The sequence below is a fragment of the Sceloporus occidentalis genome, unplaced genomic scaffold (genome assembly GCF_023333645.1).
Source record: "Sceloporus occidentalis isolate IW3139 unplaced genomic scaffold, rSceOcc1.0.p SCAF_22, whole genome shotgun sequence".
Classification (NCBI taxonomy): domain Eukaryota; kingdom Metazoa; phylum Chordata; class Lepidosauria; order Squamata; family Phrynosomatidae; genus Sceloporus; species Sceloporus occidentalis.
Window position 1 is genome coordinate 11,445,429 of NW_028317002.1, and position 16,557 is coordinate 11,461,985.

A 16,557-nucleotide genomic window follows, 5' to 3' on the forward strand; every position below is an offset into this window, starting at 1 on the left:
TTGGATTTATAAAGTGAGAGAGAAGAGTCATATGTAGCAAGATAGAGAATGGTTCAATGAAGGAGGAGGCTCCCAGGAGAAGTCTTGATGATAAGAGAAGATAACAACAGGAGGTGAGTTTAACCCCTTCGTGACAAAGGCTGATTTTACTTTTTGTACCCTTCGTGACAATGGCCTTTTTAACATTTCTGCGCTGCTCGTGTTTAGCTGTAATTTTCTTCTTTCCCGTTTACTGAACCCACACACATTAGATATTGTTTTTTTCAGGACAAGAAGGGCTTTCTTTAGATGACATTGTTTTGATTGTATCTTATTATTTACTACTAAAAAAAGTATAAAATATGGTGAAAAACTTAGAAAAAAATGACTGTTTCTAACTTTTAGTTGAAAAATCTTTTACTCATCTATAAAAGGTAATGAAAAAACCTGCTAAATAGATTCTACTATTTGTCCTGAGTTTAGAAATACCCAATGTTTTTATGTTTTTTTGCTTTTTTCTACCCATTATGGGGCAATAAGTACAGGTAGCGTTTTGCTATTTCAAAGCCATTTTTTCCAAATCTGGTAATTCTTCCCCCCATGTGCCATTTCGGGTATCTTTGAACCCGGCCAATGCAATTTACCCCATCAAGTCATATATTTTTGAAAACTAGACACCCCAGGGTATTTCAAATGCTAGTATTTTAACTCTTTCCATGCACCATATCTACCACCAGTCTTTGTCAAACTTTGTGGTAGTCATTTTTTTGCATTTGTTTTGCCACACACATTTTACTTCAGGTATGAATTAAAATGTTCTCGTTTATGTCACTATCACAAAACACCCCAATATGTGTTCAGCAACATCTCCTGAGCGCAGTGATACCCCACATGAATGATTTTGCCTGGCTGTTTGGGGGCAAAAGGGCCACATTTGGGGCATGCGCATTTTTCAATGTTGAACTTTGGCATTTGGGGATCCACTGCCCATGCCCTATTTGGTACATCTTTGAGCCGGGCCATTTCAGTGCCCAACAAAACCATATATTTTTGAAAACTAGACACCCCAGGGTATTTTAAATGCTGGTATTTTAACTCTTTGCATGCACACATTTTACCACCAGCATTGTTTCAAAGTTTGCAGTAGTATTTTTGTGTGTGTATTTTTCCCACACACACCTACTTTATGTATGAATTTACAGCTCCTGGTATATGCCGCTGTCACACGACACCCCAATATGTGTTCAGCAACATCTCCTGAGTACAGTGATACCCCACATGCATGAATTTGTCATTTTTTGGGGGAACTAAAAGGCCACATTTGGTACGTGTGCATTTTTCTAATTGGAAATTAGATGTGTGGCCATCCTTCCCCCGGTGTTAATTGGGACCTTGTTGAACCTGGCCAATTCAATTTACCCCATCAAATCATACCTTTTTTAAAAGTAGACACCCCACGGGCATTTAATATGCCAGTATTTTAACTCTTTCCATGCGAGAATTGTTTTAAGCTAATATGCTAATTTTAGGACTTGCTCACAAAAATATATTTTTTATATATATATTTTATATTTTATTGCCTTTTTTAAAAAACATTTTTAAACATTTTTTTTTCAACTTGGAGGTTCCCCTGATAGTGACATCAGTGGGAAATGATTTTTACATTTTACTGTTTTTTTACTATTTTTTTCTAATTATTAATTTTATTTTATTTTTTAATTTTTTTTTTACTAATCACAATGTGATTAGAAAGCTGGGCTCCATTGACTTGCATGGTGAATGCAGTACCTGTATTCAACCTGCAAGTGGAGCCAGAGTTCTCTAGATGGTCTGGAGACCGTCTAGCGAGCTTTTAAAACTTGCTTGTTTCTCTTGCAGGGCGGCGGCCATCTTCCTTGATGGCGAAGATCACCGGCAGCTGCGGCTGTGACCGCTCTCCGGAGCGGTCACAGCCCACCGAAAGGTAAGTGTTTGGTGTCGCTGGATGCCTCCTGATCGAGGCATTCCAGCGACACCATTTAAGTTTAGGAGGCGATCGTTGATCGCCTCCTAAACGCTTTTAAAACGGGCGTCCGCCGCCATACAAAGTATGGCGGATGTTGACGCCCCGTGGAGGGGCCAGAGATGGCCCCTTCGTGCCGATCGCGGCGTTGCTGAATGCCTCGAGGTCGAGGCATTCAGCAACGCTTTTTGGGTGCAGAAAGCGAAAGTAGATCGCTTTCTGCACCCGTTTAAAGACGTGCCGGTCCTGGCACGTCAATTGTCGTAAAGCACATGCTTTTCCGTGTCGTGCCAGGACCGGCAATTGTCGTTAAGGGGTTAATAGAGGGAGGTTTCACTGTAAACACAACTGTGCAGTGTACAACCAGCTAGGTAAACACATCTTCCAGTGTCTAAGGTTGAATACTTCAAGTACAAGGGGTAACACATTGCTTTTCTTCGAGACAAAAGCAAAAACTGTATAGTTATTTATTCCCAGAATAAGTCATAAAACATGGCAAGACAGCATGTCATGCATAGAAAAATGTGTCCTAAGAGCAGGGTAACATCAACCCCTTGGAGTTATTGACTCAGTTCCAACCATTATTAACAGGGAGACTTCAGCCATAATAAATAGCCCCTCTATTTGAACAATTGAAGAAAAAAACAACAAAAAACAGATTTTGGCTTCATCCCCACAGAATTTGAAAGAATAATAAAGTAATAGGGAATCAGGGGTAGTTATTAAGAACAATTCAGTTGTTGATTACTCCACATAACTCCTTTTATGCCTCCAATATTCTGTAAAATTGCAAGGGTTGTTGAGTTTAGCTGGTGTTAAATTACAAGCACATTGCAGAGAATCCAGTATACACATCCCTTCCCGTGACTAGGGTATAGTGCACAAAGTAAGGTGAATGAGTTCATATGAATTCCAGCTCACTGACGTCCTATCCTTTGAATATTGGATCCCCGTGTTATGTTTAAAATAAACAAAAAAAGGATTTGAATGCGTATTTCGGTTTCTCCAAAGCTTATTAGAGAATTGCTATAAATAGGGCCTCATAGTTTCGATGTTTTGCTCTTTCCTGCTAAGGTTAGCTTGTGTGAATTTTAAAATGATGTGCTAAGTATCTTACCCTTGTTACTTTGTATCTTCTGATAAATGGCGGGAACGTGCTTGTTGGTGTATCTGGGGCCGCTAAACTTTTTATTCTACTCTCCCACTTTCTATTTCCCCACCTCTTTCGTGCAGATCCCCCACCAAATATTACGTAAGATCCATCTAACAATGTTTTATACATGCCCCCCTTAACCTTGTACCATATGAACATGATAAACTTCCCAACATTTAAAGTGGCCAGAGGGACACTTTCATTTTAGACGGTGTTGTCAGATCATACGTGGGAACTCTCCACGTTTGAACCTGAGTCTTCAAGTGAAGGACTGCTTCCCTGGGTCTCCGGGTCACATCTCTCTTCATCTAGCTAGAGTGAGCAGTGTTTGACCTTGCCCACCTGTTTTCCCCTACTACTGCCCAATGCTGTCCAGAACTAGCCCTGCCCCCACACAGCCGCACCCTAAGGGAGCGCTCCTGGTAGGTTGAGTAGTTCCCAGGTATGGGTTTAAACTGTGGCTAGAAGGGTGGTCTTTACCAAAACTATTTATGTAAATATGACACCCCACAACAAACCTGGACACCCTTGTTGGGGGGGCATGATTAAATAAGGGGGCAGAAGCGTTCACTTACCTTACCTGTCCACCCACTTTATTAATTATTGAAAAATGTCTTGATAGGACATCACATTGCTGGGTTACATTCCTATGTATTGCAAGGTGGCCACATGGGAGCTGCAATTGAGGTCTGCGCTACAAACGCATTACCATTGCCTGTAAAAGTGGGACAGCAGGGCAGCTTGATAGGGTAGTGCTCCAAAACAGGAACTGTCCTACTTAAAATTGTATACGTAGATGAAGAACAGCATTTTTTATCTACACAATTAAATGTAGCAGGGTAAGTAGTTAAAGTGGAAGCACCATTAGCTGCATGTTGAAGACATCACAGCAGCTGATGGGAGATGTCATGTTGGAATTTTAACCTAGACTGTTAAAAAGTCACTGAAATACAATCAACTCTCACTTTTTTTCTAGAAAAGGAAGGTCCAGAAATAAAGAGACACAAAAAAGAAAAGTAGTGTGTTATACCGGAATGGCAAAGAAATACTATACTTTGTAACGGGGAGTGTTTTCACAGAAAAAAAAATGAAATGTTTTTATTGCAGTGTACTGTTTGGTGAAAAATTCTCCTTTAACAGAGAAAAAGGACTAAAGGTAAAGAAACCCACAGTAAAAGACATCATGTGACATTGGCAGCGATACTGGCTTAGGGTTAGCAGGTCCATATACACAAAACTGCTTTTACACCTCCAATATTCTGTAAATTATACTTTTACTCACAAGAGTAACAATATTTTTTTCGTTTTAAGAGAAATTACATCATTCTAATCTAGGCTGCTTTTTTCTATTAGTTAATTCAATGATCATATCTTAGAAAAGAAGGACACCTGCTTTAATGGTTAGAGACCAACGTACTCCCAGGTGAATAAAGCATGCTTTACAAGAATTGCAAGGGTTGTTGAGTTTAGCTGGTATTAAATTACAAGCGCCTTGCAGTCATATCTGTTCATGATTGATAATGCTTATGTGAAAGAGAATCCAGTATACACATCCCTTCCCGTGACTAGGGTGTAGTGCAGAAAGGAAGGTGAATGAGTTCATATGAATTCCAGCTCACTGACATTCTATCCCTTGAATATCTGATCCCATGGTATGTTAAAAATAAACACAAAATAGTTTGATTTGGCCTCATAGTTTCAATGTTCTGCTCTTTCCTGCTAAGGTTAGCTTGTGTGAATTTTAAATTGATGTTCTAAGTATGTTGTTGTATACGTTACATAGGATATATCTTACCCTTGTTACTTTGTATCTTCTAATAGGTGTCGGGAATGCGCTCGTTGGTGTTATCTGGCGCCGCTGAACTTTTTATTCTACTCTGCCACTTTCTATTTTCCCCTTTTTTGGCGCAGATGTCCCACAAAATATTATATAGGATATATCTAACATCTAACAATGAGTTATACATGCCCCCATTAAACTTTTACCATATGAACAGGACATACCCCCCAACATTTAAAATGGCCAAAGAAGGACATTTTTATTTTAGACGTTGTGTTCAGAGCATACCTAGGAACTCCCCAGATAACGGACTGCTTCCCTAGTTCTCCTGGTCACGTCTCTTTTCTTCTAGGTAGGGTGAGCAGTGTTTGGCCGTGCCCAACTGTTTTACCTACTACTACTCAATGCTGTCCAGGATTAGCCCTGCCCCCACACAGCCACTCCCCAGAAGAGGGAGCGCTCCTGGTAGGTTGGGTAGTTCCCAGGTATGGGTTTAAACTGTGGCTAGAAGGGTGGTCTTTACCAAAACTAAATAAGACGCCCCCCCCTCCCAAACAATTTAGGTGCCAAAACCAGGACACGCCCATTGGGGGCATGGTCAGATAAAGGGGCAGAAGCATTCACTTACCTTACCTGTCCACCAGCTTTGTGTCTTGATAGGACATCATATTGGTGGGTTACATTCCTATGTATTGCAAGGTGGCCACATGGGAGGTTTTATCTACACAATTAAATGTAGCAGGGTAAGTAGTTAAAGTGGAAGCACCAATAGCTGAATGTTGAGGACATTACAGCAGCTGATGGGAGATGTCACGTTGGAATTTTAACCTGTTGGCTGTTAGAAAGTGACTAAAATAAAATCAACTCTCACTTTTTTTCTAGCAACGGAAGGTGCAGCTTCAGAAATAGAGACACAAACAGGATAAGAAAAAAATGTGTGTTTTGCCCAAATTGCGATGAGATAAAATATTTTATCCTGCTTTATTTACAGTATACATTATAGTAAGGGGTGTATATTTTTTAACAAACAAAAAAATGAAATGTTTATTTCAGTGTACTGTTTGATGAATAATCCCCACTAACACAGAAAAGGGATGAGAGGAAGAGAACACACAAAAGACATTATGTGACATAGGCATGCTGGCCTAGGCCTGGGGTTAGCAAGTCTAGGGAGATGAAGGTCTCTGCTGCAATACCAGGGGAGGAGCAGATTACCCTCTTAGGTGATTAGGTTCCTCAGTGTGCTGCTGCTCAATGGGAACAGCCTCCATAGACTGCATTAAAAGGCACAGACACAGAGCATGGGATGGGACGTCATGCATGCCCTGCAGTGAATGCAGTAGCCGTAATACACCACTGCATGTAGCAAATAACTATAACAATACACAGAGACCCTCATTCGTATTCACTGCCAAGTTCACAGCTCAGAGCAATAGCTGTCAGCAGCAGCTTTACTCCCAGAAAACAAATATGTCAAACAATGTAGTCTCAGACAGAAACCACTGACATGTCATTCAAAATGGCTTCAAGGCCAGAACTGGCAGTGCAATACCCTCGCCACACTCTCCTCCAATGTCGATGATCCTTGCCACTGATTGGCTACTTAAATCAGTAGCAGAAATGTGTTAAAATTTAAATCAATAGGCTGGAGCAGACTAGTGGAGATTACACAGCATGGGCACAGACAGAAGACACTTTCGGCCAAACATCTCCCACACAGTAAATAGTGAATGGGGAGGATGATCCCAAAGACTCCCTCAAAGAATTTGCAAGGGGGACCACACAAAAATGTAAAGGGGGCACTCAGGTATCATATATATTAAAGTGCTTTAAGTTTTGAAGATATGTTTAATAGTAAGTCCTCCGGAATCAAGACAGACATGTCTTTAGACATGTTTTACTTTTCATATGATTTTAATAAAAATTATTTTTTGTTTCTAGTTGTTGATGTGATAGGTCTGTGCACAAACCACCGCTGAAACAGATTTATAGAACTTTATTTCTTTTTAGGACAACAATATTACTTGCCCTGAAAGAATTTGGAGTATCATACTCAGCATAGACTTTTGTATAATGCCTGGTAATCAGTATTGTTATTACACAAGTGCAAATTTTATCACAGATATGCCCCTTACTTATATACAATGCCTCTGCCTTTTCATGGAGATTGTGAGCAAAATGCAACTAGAATGGAGGTCAGTTTTTGCACAAGCCGACTGATGCAAGAGAACTCCCCACAAAAACACTATATTCACTATGCAAGTAGCAAACTAAATTTTTTTGATATTTAGTGCCCTCTTGTGACAGATATGGGGCTGTGATCTAAATTAAACTACCGGTATTTTACTACATATTGTGCAAACCAGCACTCAACAAAAGAAAATGGGAAATATACCTCCAGGCTATGTTCAGTTACCACACACAGATCCACAGGTAGCCCCCTTTGTTATTCAGTCTACTTTTGGCAGGGATCCATGTTGTTGCTTAATGCACACTACATTTCTGTCCAACTACCAATTGTTGCCAATACATGCTATTATATGAAGAGAGCTATACTTATTCTCTATCAGAGAACTGGAAGCACATACACATTGATCCAGTAGGTGTTTGTCCTCCTAAAGTGTACCATTTTAATAACCAAGTGTATATTTCCATTTTTTCTTATGGCTCAACAAACTGGATATACAAGGGCCCAGCTGCCTGTATGGCAGCATTATGGATATATTCAATAATCCAGTCCCTATATTCATCTTGCCTAAAAAAAAGCTAAAGGTTTTTTTCTAGCCCACATATAGCGTTCTGGTCATATTCCAGTGTAAAAGGAAGCCAACTTATTACCCGACTAATTGGAGAGCACCATGTAGGCCGTTGTAGAAAAGTCTGCGCTTAGGGACATTATGAATATGAATCAATCATTAAAAGGGAAAGTTGACTGCCTTTGGAAATGGAGGAAAATAACCCACATTAAAATACTCTGCGTGTACTTCTGTATGTATTCTGTTAAAATAATGAAAAAACAAAACACTAACCCAAGGTAGGAGCTGCAGCTGTCCTCTTCTGTGGTTTGAGGGTCATTGATACTAATTGGGTGCTTGAAGCACTTTCTGGGCATGTGCCCATTGCATTCACCAAGCCAGCACTGGAGCTGACAGGCGGTAAGTATGTCAGCTACAGGGAGATGCGTTCAGCACAGAAAATAGGTGAGGGGGACAAAGACATATGACGGGGGAGTCTGCAAAATTCCCCCATGCATTTGCAAGCAGGACACCATGAAAAGGGACCACACAGCCACTGTTTATATTAAAATGCATCATTAATCTACAGTAACAAGTCACGCACAAAACATCAGACCAGTTAAAAACATACCGGTGTGATTGTGTTTAAATAGTAAATAAAATACACAGACCAACTATAGCCAAATATATTTAATTTCCGATATACGGCACAGATTATGGTGTAAATATATAGACCTCCACTTAAAGGTAAGTGTACTTAACATACATTAAAACTAGCACAGCCATCCAACCAGTTCTGCAAGGGGCCCCATTAAAAGCTTTAGGTTTCCCCCAGTTGGTGTACAGTTAATAAAAATTTTCCGTGGTACGATCAGTTGTTGAGACAGAGACTGAAATAGGCGGTCATTGCCTACTATGGAAGCATGGTCTGCCCCTTTCTGAAAATGGAGCTTTCTATTGAAAATTCAAACTTGGGTCTTCAGGTCGAGTTCATATGGACCAGGCACAGGATCTACCACTTTCATGGCAGGAACACAACCGTAGTCTTAATTTTCACAGGAGCAGTCCCAAGAACCTCTTTTAGTTTCCTCAACGCCTCCATCTAGATAACAAAAAGTCAGGAGGGTAGTTATTTGTAGGATCACTGCAAATATGTACTTTTAAGTTAATTAAATGAACATTGAAAATGCCTCTGTACGAATCTCTATACGAACTATGTTGCAAACAAAAAACAAACTGTATATTACACATGATGGTATTTAAATGAAAGATGCAAATGAGAAATCCTGATTATTCAAAAACCACCCCCCCAAAAAAAGCTATTGGCCTATCTGATGTCCTGTAATTTTAGATTTTAACTAAATGTTAGCTTATTTTTTTCCCTTAAATATTCATATCATAAATCTACACAATACGTACATTCTCAAACACTTGTCCTTTCCACCAGTTGCTACTCGCTGTCCATCTGGGCTCCAGTCAACAGCAAAAACCTAGTAAAACATAAAAGTAGAAGACTTTAACGAATACATTTAGTTTAAAAGCTTAAAAACTTTAGGTTTAAAGTTAAAGCTTTAAACTTTTTAAAGCTCAGGTCAAACCCAAAGTGAGTGGGGCTACTTTTAAGACATATGTGCAATTATGTATCTCTCTTTAAGGTTTGGGTATTTAGTTCCTTTGGAGTTCCACAGTCAATGCGTCACCCTTCCCAAATCCTGCACGTTACAATTGAATTAGCCTATGTTATTTGATTTGCAGATTACAAGACATTTGAACTTCCTTTCCTCCGGATCTGCATGATTATTCTTTGCGCTGTATGTTGCTTGGTTCAGACAAGCTTTGTGAAGGTGCAAACGTGAGAAAGGATCGATCCTCAGGACAGGAATTTGATTAAATGCTAGTTTTGCCAGACACCTATTGCCCTGAGGTTAGATAGTCAACCACACAGCTTTGACAAAGTACAGGTTACCAGTGGTTTTGACAACTATATTAAACACTGTGAAGCTCAGCGTATTCTTCCTTATGAAGCAGATGAAATTACATTACAGTAAAAAACTAGCCAACTTCTAAAACACCCATCATTGATGTTGATTTGACTCAGACAGCTGTAACAACGTCTAAATGGAGAATAAAGGGGGACGATGCGATGTGCATGTCTGAAGTGCAAAATAATAAAACAATGACAAAAGAATGCCATATGTCTACCCTAATGATTGGCAAACACAGTACTTCCTACAGAATATTAAAAAGAAAGTTAGTTGTCCTCTGAAGACAGTGGTGTTAATTTACAAATAACATTGGTTAGCACGGTGTAGCACATTGGGCAAATGTGGGAGATTGTTATTAAAGTGGCACAGTAAGAAACAATATATTTATGAACCAACGATAACTTGGCATCACATACCTCATCTGCATGCCCTGGGAGGTCCACAGACAGCTTCTTTGTCTTTGTATCCCACACTTTGAGAGTGCTGTCACTGCTCCCACTCACCAATAATCTGCTGTCTGCCGACCAGGCAATCTGATACACGGCGGAGACATGGCCTCTCAAAGAAGCAATGAATCTAGGGTTAAAGAACAAAATAAAAAAGTTAAATAATTTGAGGATTGTAAACAGACCAGGAACCCCGTATGTTGTTGCATGAGGATATTATGCATATTACTTCAATTTTCATTTAAATAATCTAGCAAGGCTCAATTTGAAACAAAACACGGCATGGTTGTGACCCTTGAAGCCTAGAGACTGATATATCTTTACAAAAAGCTCCAGAAATCTTAACATAAGTGTTTTGTGTCATAATTCTAATAAAAAATATGGAACATAGAAAACGTGTGACTGGTTTATCCAGAACAATTTGAGAGCAAATTAATTTAGATTAACACTTGAAGTCAGATGATTTCAGAACTGCATATTTTTGTAATAACCAAACAAACTGGAAATCTTCACTATTTTAAAGTGGCCAAAACTGGGCATAATTAGGTTTCTTTAAGCGTCGGATGCAACAAATCAAAACACGACTTACTTCCCAGTCTTGCCATCCCAGAGCTTTATTGATTTGTCAAATGATGCACTGGCAATGACTCTGATGTCAGGAGAAAAGAGAACTTCGTTGATCAAAGCTTGGTGACCCGTCATCCTCTGTATAGGCTTTTTGTCCTCTGCTGGGTTCCATAGGAACAGTGTGAAGTCATCTGAGCCTGACACCAGTCTCTCAGGACCCTGTCCCTGTGTAATAAAGGTGGAATATGAATTGTTAGACTTCAATAAATGTTTGTATGAACATCTAAATGCCATTTGAACCAATTATTTTCCTTAGAAGATCACAATCACTGGTTCTATGTGGCAACATTATTATTGTCTATTGATTTTATAATGGCATCATATTAAACTGTGCTGTCCAAATGGTATAGGGGACATAAGCTTACAAGTTAGAAAATAAACCATTGGCATGTTTCTATGCTTGGTATAATGACCTGATCTGTGCAGTGCTTTTATAGCCATTTCTGTATACTGCCTCAAATTCTGAGCTGATCTAAATATCATCTAACAAAGAAAAAGGAATTTGCCAATAGATCCCTGTTTTGTGGCATTCTCAGAAAGCGTAGTGTGGTTTTTAGGAAAAAAAATCTCACTACTTAGAGACCTCTAGGCATTGTGACAGTGTAAACCCCAGGGAGATGCTTTGTGTGGCATTTGGGTACAGGTGCTATCCAGATCGTAAATACAGGTCCCTGGAGTGGAGCACTTGGAGAGCAGGGTGGGCCAATGCTCCGTTCCCCCATTCTGTGGAAAATCCATGCTGGCTTTTCCAGGACGCAAGAAGTCTGCAGGATCCGGTCTGGGATTCCTATGGAGCCGGCATCAGGCACAGGTGCTGGGAATTAAAAACCCCTGGAGCCTGATACTCTGAGAGATTGTTGGGGGAAGAGGAAGTTCCCTGCGCTCCCAGGGCAAGGAGAGGCCCTGAAGAAAAAGACCATCCCTGAGCCAAGTGAGGCAATACCTGCCTGGACATTTTGTGTGCCGTCTGGGGGAGGTTTTCCAGAGCCTGGCGTAGCTGGGTCTGGCTGGGAGGTCGAGTTAGTGGGTGATTAGGCTGGTCAGTCTGGACCAGCATAGTTAAGTTAGAGAGGGCTCCAATCGGGAGCTAGGTTTTCTTTTTATGATTTGGTTTTTAGGGGTTTAAGCGATTAAAATAAAGTGCTGTTTTGTTCAAAGCTGGTGTTCCCGACTCAGATTGCCCTAGAGGACTGTGCTTAGGACCCCTAAATGTGACATGTATGGCCCTCATGCAACAGGGTTTGTCACAGCATGTACAAAAACAGTATGTCCGTATTTAGAGCCCAAAGAGAAATATTTTGTTTCCACTGGACATTTCTCTTTAATAAATGACTGCTTAGGGGAAGATGCACATTTTAGGAAGAGAAGACAAGCTTATTTTATACATACCCGAACGTGATTGTATCTTTGTAAAGCTTTCTCTTTCAGAATTTCCACTAAATCAAGAGAGGGGGAAAAAAGCTCACATAAGATAAAGTACAACTGGATCAGCTAAAAGCTAGCCATTTATCAAACTCTGCTTTGAAGATGCTTGTTAGTGTTCTTAACACAGCAGGCCACCAAGGGAATTCGTTTATGCATATACCATGTATGCCAAACACAGACTATTCTATGCACACACACTAAACGCATACCCATATATATATATATATATATATATATATATATATATGTTTTTATCCCAAGAAGTAAAATAACTAAATATACACACTATCAAATAAAATGAAAGATTAGAAAGCAATAAATAGCTCATACTGTAAGTTTAAATGACAGACTCCAGGTAAAAAATTAAGGGTTTTATTTCTTAGGTCACATTTTTCTCTTTAGAAAAAAGAAAAGGAGTCCTTAAAGGAGACCGTCACCATTTTTGTAAATTTTGTAAATTTTATATCCGATTAAAAATACATCTTCAGTTTTTTTTTTTTTTTAAACTGTTCTAGTTTTTGCATATCAGCCATTTGTACGAGTTCTGGCCCCATTATTTTAGCCTAACCTACTAGACAAACACCCTGACCTCCCTATCACACTGCCTCCTGGTAAACACTACTAGTCCTTAGAGACAGTTTCTTCCATAAATTAGGTCCCGATGATTAAAAAACAAAAAAAAGCTTGGATTGGGGCAAGATTTTTCTTAAAAAGGTATATTTGTAGTGGGAGGGGAATGAGGTGTTTGGGCATGTATTTTTTTTTTTTTTAACTGGATATCCCACTGATCTGTCATGTGACATCAGTGGGGTCTGCTTCATTCATTTCAATATTAAGTTTCTAAAATATGTATATTTTTTGAGTATTTTTTCAATAGGTAGAAACACTGTTTTCTCCCTCTTTTCACTTTGAGGTACAACTACTGCAATTACTGATCAGCAGCAGAGATCAGAGGTTTCCGAAAGGACTGACCCGCTAGGATTTTTTTTTTCTTTTCTAACATTCAATATTCTTAACCGGGGTATTGGATATTCATTAGCGTCACCATAAAGAATAAGCTCCACATGGTGGGACTTCACTTTAATGTGAATATAACTTACGGGGGCCACTCATATCCTGTGGATTGATAGAGGCTTCAGCTGGCTCAAAGGCCCCTGTGCGCAGGACATAATCTGTACTGAGAGCCATAGTGTTAACCCAGTGCGCATGACCTTGTAATGTCCGGCACAGGGTTCCCTGAAAGAGAAAATTCCTTGTAAATGGTTACTTAGAAAAGACAGTTTGAAAAGCAATCATGGGTAGTGGTTTGTAGGCATAATAATCACTCCTTGGTTTTTTTACTGGAGAGTGCAATCATTTTGGCATTAGAGTGATTACTGTATTAACATCTACCACTTCTGCTGGGTGGCTGTCCTACTAATCTATCACTCTCTCAATAACATAAAATACTATTTTATTAGGTGATCAATGGATTATATATAAAGGAAATTTTCCACCTCTAATAATATATCTTTTCTACTTTCATTTCATCATTTATATGAGCATAGTTATAAATACATATGTTATATACCCTGTATGTTAACTATTTTATCCCATTTTTTTTTTTTTTCGGTAAAAGATTATTCCATTGTTTTTTGCTGGATAAGCTTCGTATTCCATCATTATATGGTTTATGATTACATTTTTGTGTAGATGTATTTTGGTTATTACTGAGAGTGCTGTCTTGTTTCCTTTCAAACCACTGAAAAAGTGTTGGAACATATAAATAAGGCATCGTTACGCCCGCTCAAGCATTTTTATATCTTTACAACACAGGGATAGTAATTTATGATAAATGTACTATAAAACTATAGTAAACAAGAAAATTAAAATACTGATAGGGCCCCGCATTAGGAAAACACATCATCTCTGGAGTGCCCTATCTAGACACTGATGCAGCCAGGCTGTAAAAATTACAATTTAAGATGTGTACTTACATCATGGGCTCGCCAAACTTTTATAGTCCTGTCCTGTGAAGAGGAGTAGAGCAGGCCATCTCCACCCCACTTCACTCCAGTTACCGACTGTGTGTGGCTTGTAAGGATCTTCTGACACTGGCCCAAAATAGTATCCCAGATACGTATGCTGCAGTCTTTGGAGGAACTTGCTAGGTATCGACATTCAGGGTTTCTAGAGAGGGGGGAGCAAAGGGGGTTACCATTAAAATTCTGGAAGCGAGAAACACATTGTTGGGCAGGCCAAAAAAAAAAAAAGGATGGAAATACACCCAGAAGAACATTAGATCTGCAAAATCTATAGCTGTCCCATTAAGTGGAGTTATATATGGAGACCTGCCTGCACCTGCCTTATGTAGAACCTGCAACTCCCTGTCTCCTCTGTGGCTCAAGATTTCTGCAGAATTCTGCAGAATTCCCCCATGCATTTGCAACAGGGACACCATGAAATAAATGTAAAGGGACTTCTCAGCTTCTCATGCATTAAAGTGCATATGATGGCTGGAGTGTCCCTTTAACGCATCTACTTAACTTACAATGGATTTTGTCATTTCTGTAATAAAGCAAAATAGCTTACTTACAAATGCAGAGGTTCCCAGCAAAGCCATGTTATCCACTTTGTGTGCCCAGTTAACGTTCTTCCAATCTGCTTGCCTGTGCTGGGGTCCCAAATGCAAATCTAACAAACAAATCACAGAGAAAAAAAAAATCATGGCTACATGACTATAATGGTTCTACTAAGATAACCTTCAATCAATGGAGAGAACGGTGAATAACACAGTTTTATGTACCTGGCTGTTTTTACACCCTGAGGCAAGTTTTTTCCCATCTGGAGACCAAGCGATACTGAGCACCCAGTGTGTGTGTCCTACAAATGTCAAGAACAATACAATCAGCTAAACATACTTATCATATTAAAAGAGACCAACTCTGAAACCAAAGGAGATGCACAAAAAAAAATAAAAAAAAATCAAACAAACAAATGCACTAAATACATATATGTATTACAGACCTATATCCTACAGGGATTATTGTTAGTCATTTTTGGATTTTAGAAGATGGAAAGCATTCTGTGATTGATCCTTATTGCACTGGATTATTTCCTTTAAAACAAGTTTAACCGATACCTTCATATAACACTCATGAACTGTGAATAATGTCTTTTTGGACCAATAGTCACAACTCCGTTGACGGCATTAATCCCTACTTCCGGAGAACCAGCATTGGCATTACATGATATTATATTATTTATATAACAGGGCCAGCAGATTCCGTAGAGCCAGCCTCGGTGTAGCGGAAGAGAACTTCCCAGTTAGAGTACTCTTTATATGGTGTATAGTAAAGACACACATTCAATAGTCCATGGGTTATGCTCTACAAATCATGAGATAGCACTCAAAAGAATGCTGGGAATAAAATATACCCTATGCATGAGAAGCAGGTTGAGTCAAGGGACAGGAGGGATTTCCTCCTGATAGCAGCAGCTTTTTCTCTAAATCAATACAGTTAATCTAGCAACGTTATCTTAGATTTTAGGAAGAAAACAAGCAGAATACCTTTGGCAGTAAAATGAGGTGTCTCTGTGTTTAGATCCCAGAAGCGAACTGTGGTGTCCCCAGACCCACTGGCCAGGTATCTGAAGAAAAGAGTAACATTAACACAGAGCTACATCACATACAAGTGAGTTCATAAAGAGGTTTAAGTTATAATTCATATTCATAACAAAGCACAAGCTTACTTTCCAGTTGGGCTGAAAGCTACAGAAATGATTGCTTCAGTATGTCCCTCCAAGGAGCTGGTACATCTAGTCACAGCGCGGACCTTGAAGACAGCTTGTGGCTGGTAGATGATATCCAAGACCTTTTCTGTTTCCACCGACTCCTTCTCCAAAGTCTTATCCAAGGACGTTAGAATCTCGGTTTCATGGACAAAAAATGCCAAAGGCGGTGGATCCTCCTGAAAATTATTTTTTTTAAATAAAAAATTAAATGCTAGCTTTTTTGGTGTAGGAGGTTAAACACGATTGCAACAGGGTTGATAGCTCAACAGACTTACCTCATTTAAGAGAACATTGCAGACTAACTGCAATTTATCAGGTGTTATATTCACAGGTACATCAAAGGGGCTTCCCAGCACTTCCCCATTTTCATTCTTAAACTGGACAAGAAGTCTTCCTATGTCCTCCGTCATATCTGCAAATACACATACCATTTTTTATCATTCAACATTTAGCCAATCTAGCCTGCTGTAGGACCTTAATCAGTCCTTGGTCTTGTCTTTAGATTCAGGACCACTTCATGACTGTGCCATGACTCCTATACTGTATTAGCATACCTGTCGACAGGGCCAGATTTCCCGGGACAGTGCTATGAAAAAATACTGCCTATGCACAGTGAAATACACCGTGCACAGACAGCATTGCATTTCTAAA

At 39.4% G+C, this 16,557-nt stretch overlaps 1 protein-coding gene across 1 annotated transcript; it reads right to left on the reverse strand.

The window, feature by feature from the left end:
- Window positions 1-6,428: 6,428 nt before the first annotated feature.
- LOC149301029 (notchless protein homolog 1-like) lies at window positions 6,429-16,316 on the reverse strand. The gene is made up of 12 exons (XM_089484583.1): window positions 16,182-16,316; window positions 15,865-16,082; window positions 15,683-15,762; window positions 14,918-14,994; window positions 14,708-14,805; window positions 14,109-14,301; window positions 13,233-13,368; window positions 12,097-12,143; window positions 10,670-10,872; window positions 10,051-10,210; window positions 9,069-9,139; window positions 6,429-6,516 (listed from the first exon to the last, which is right to left on the reverse strand). Exons 1-12 carry the CDS (start codon window positions 16,314-16,316, stop codon window positions 6,429-6,431), a joined length of 1,506 nt encoding a protein of 501 aa, XP_089340709.1.
- Between the last annotated feature and the right edge of the window lie 241 nt (window positions 16,317-16,557).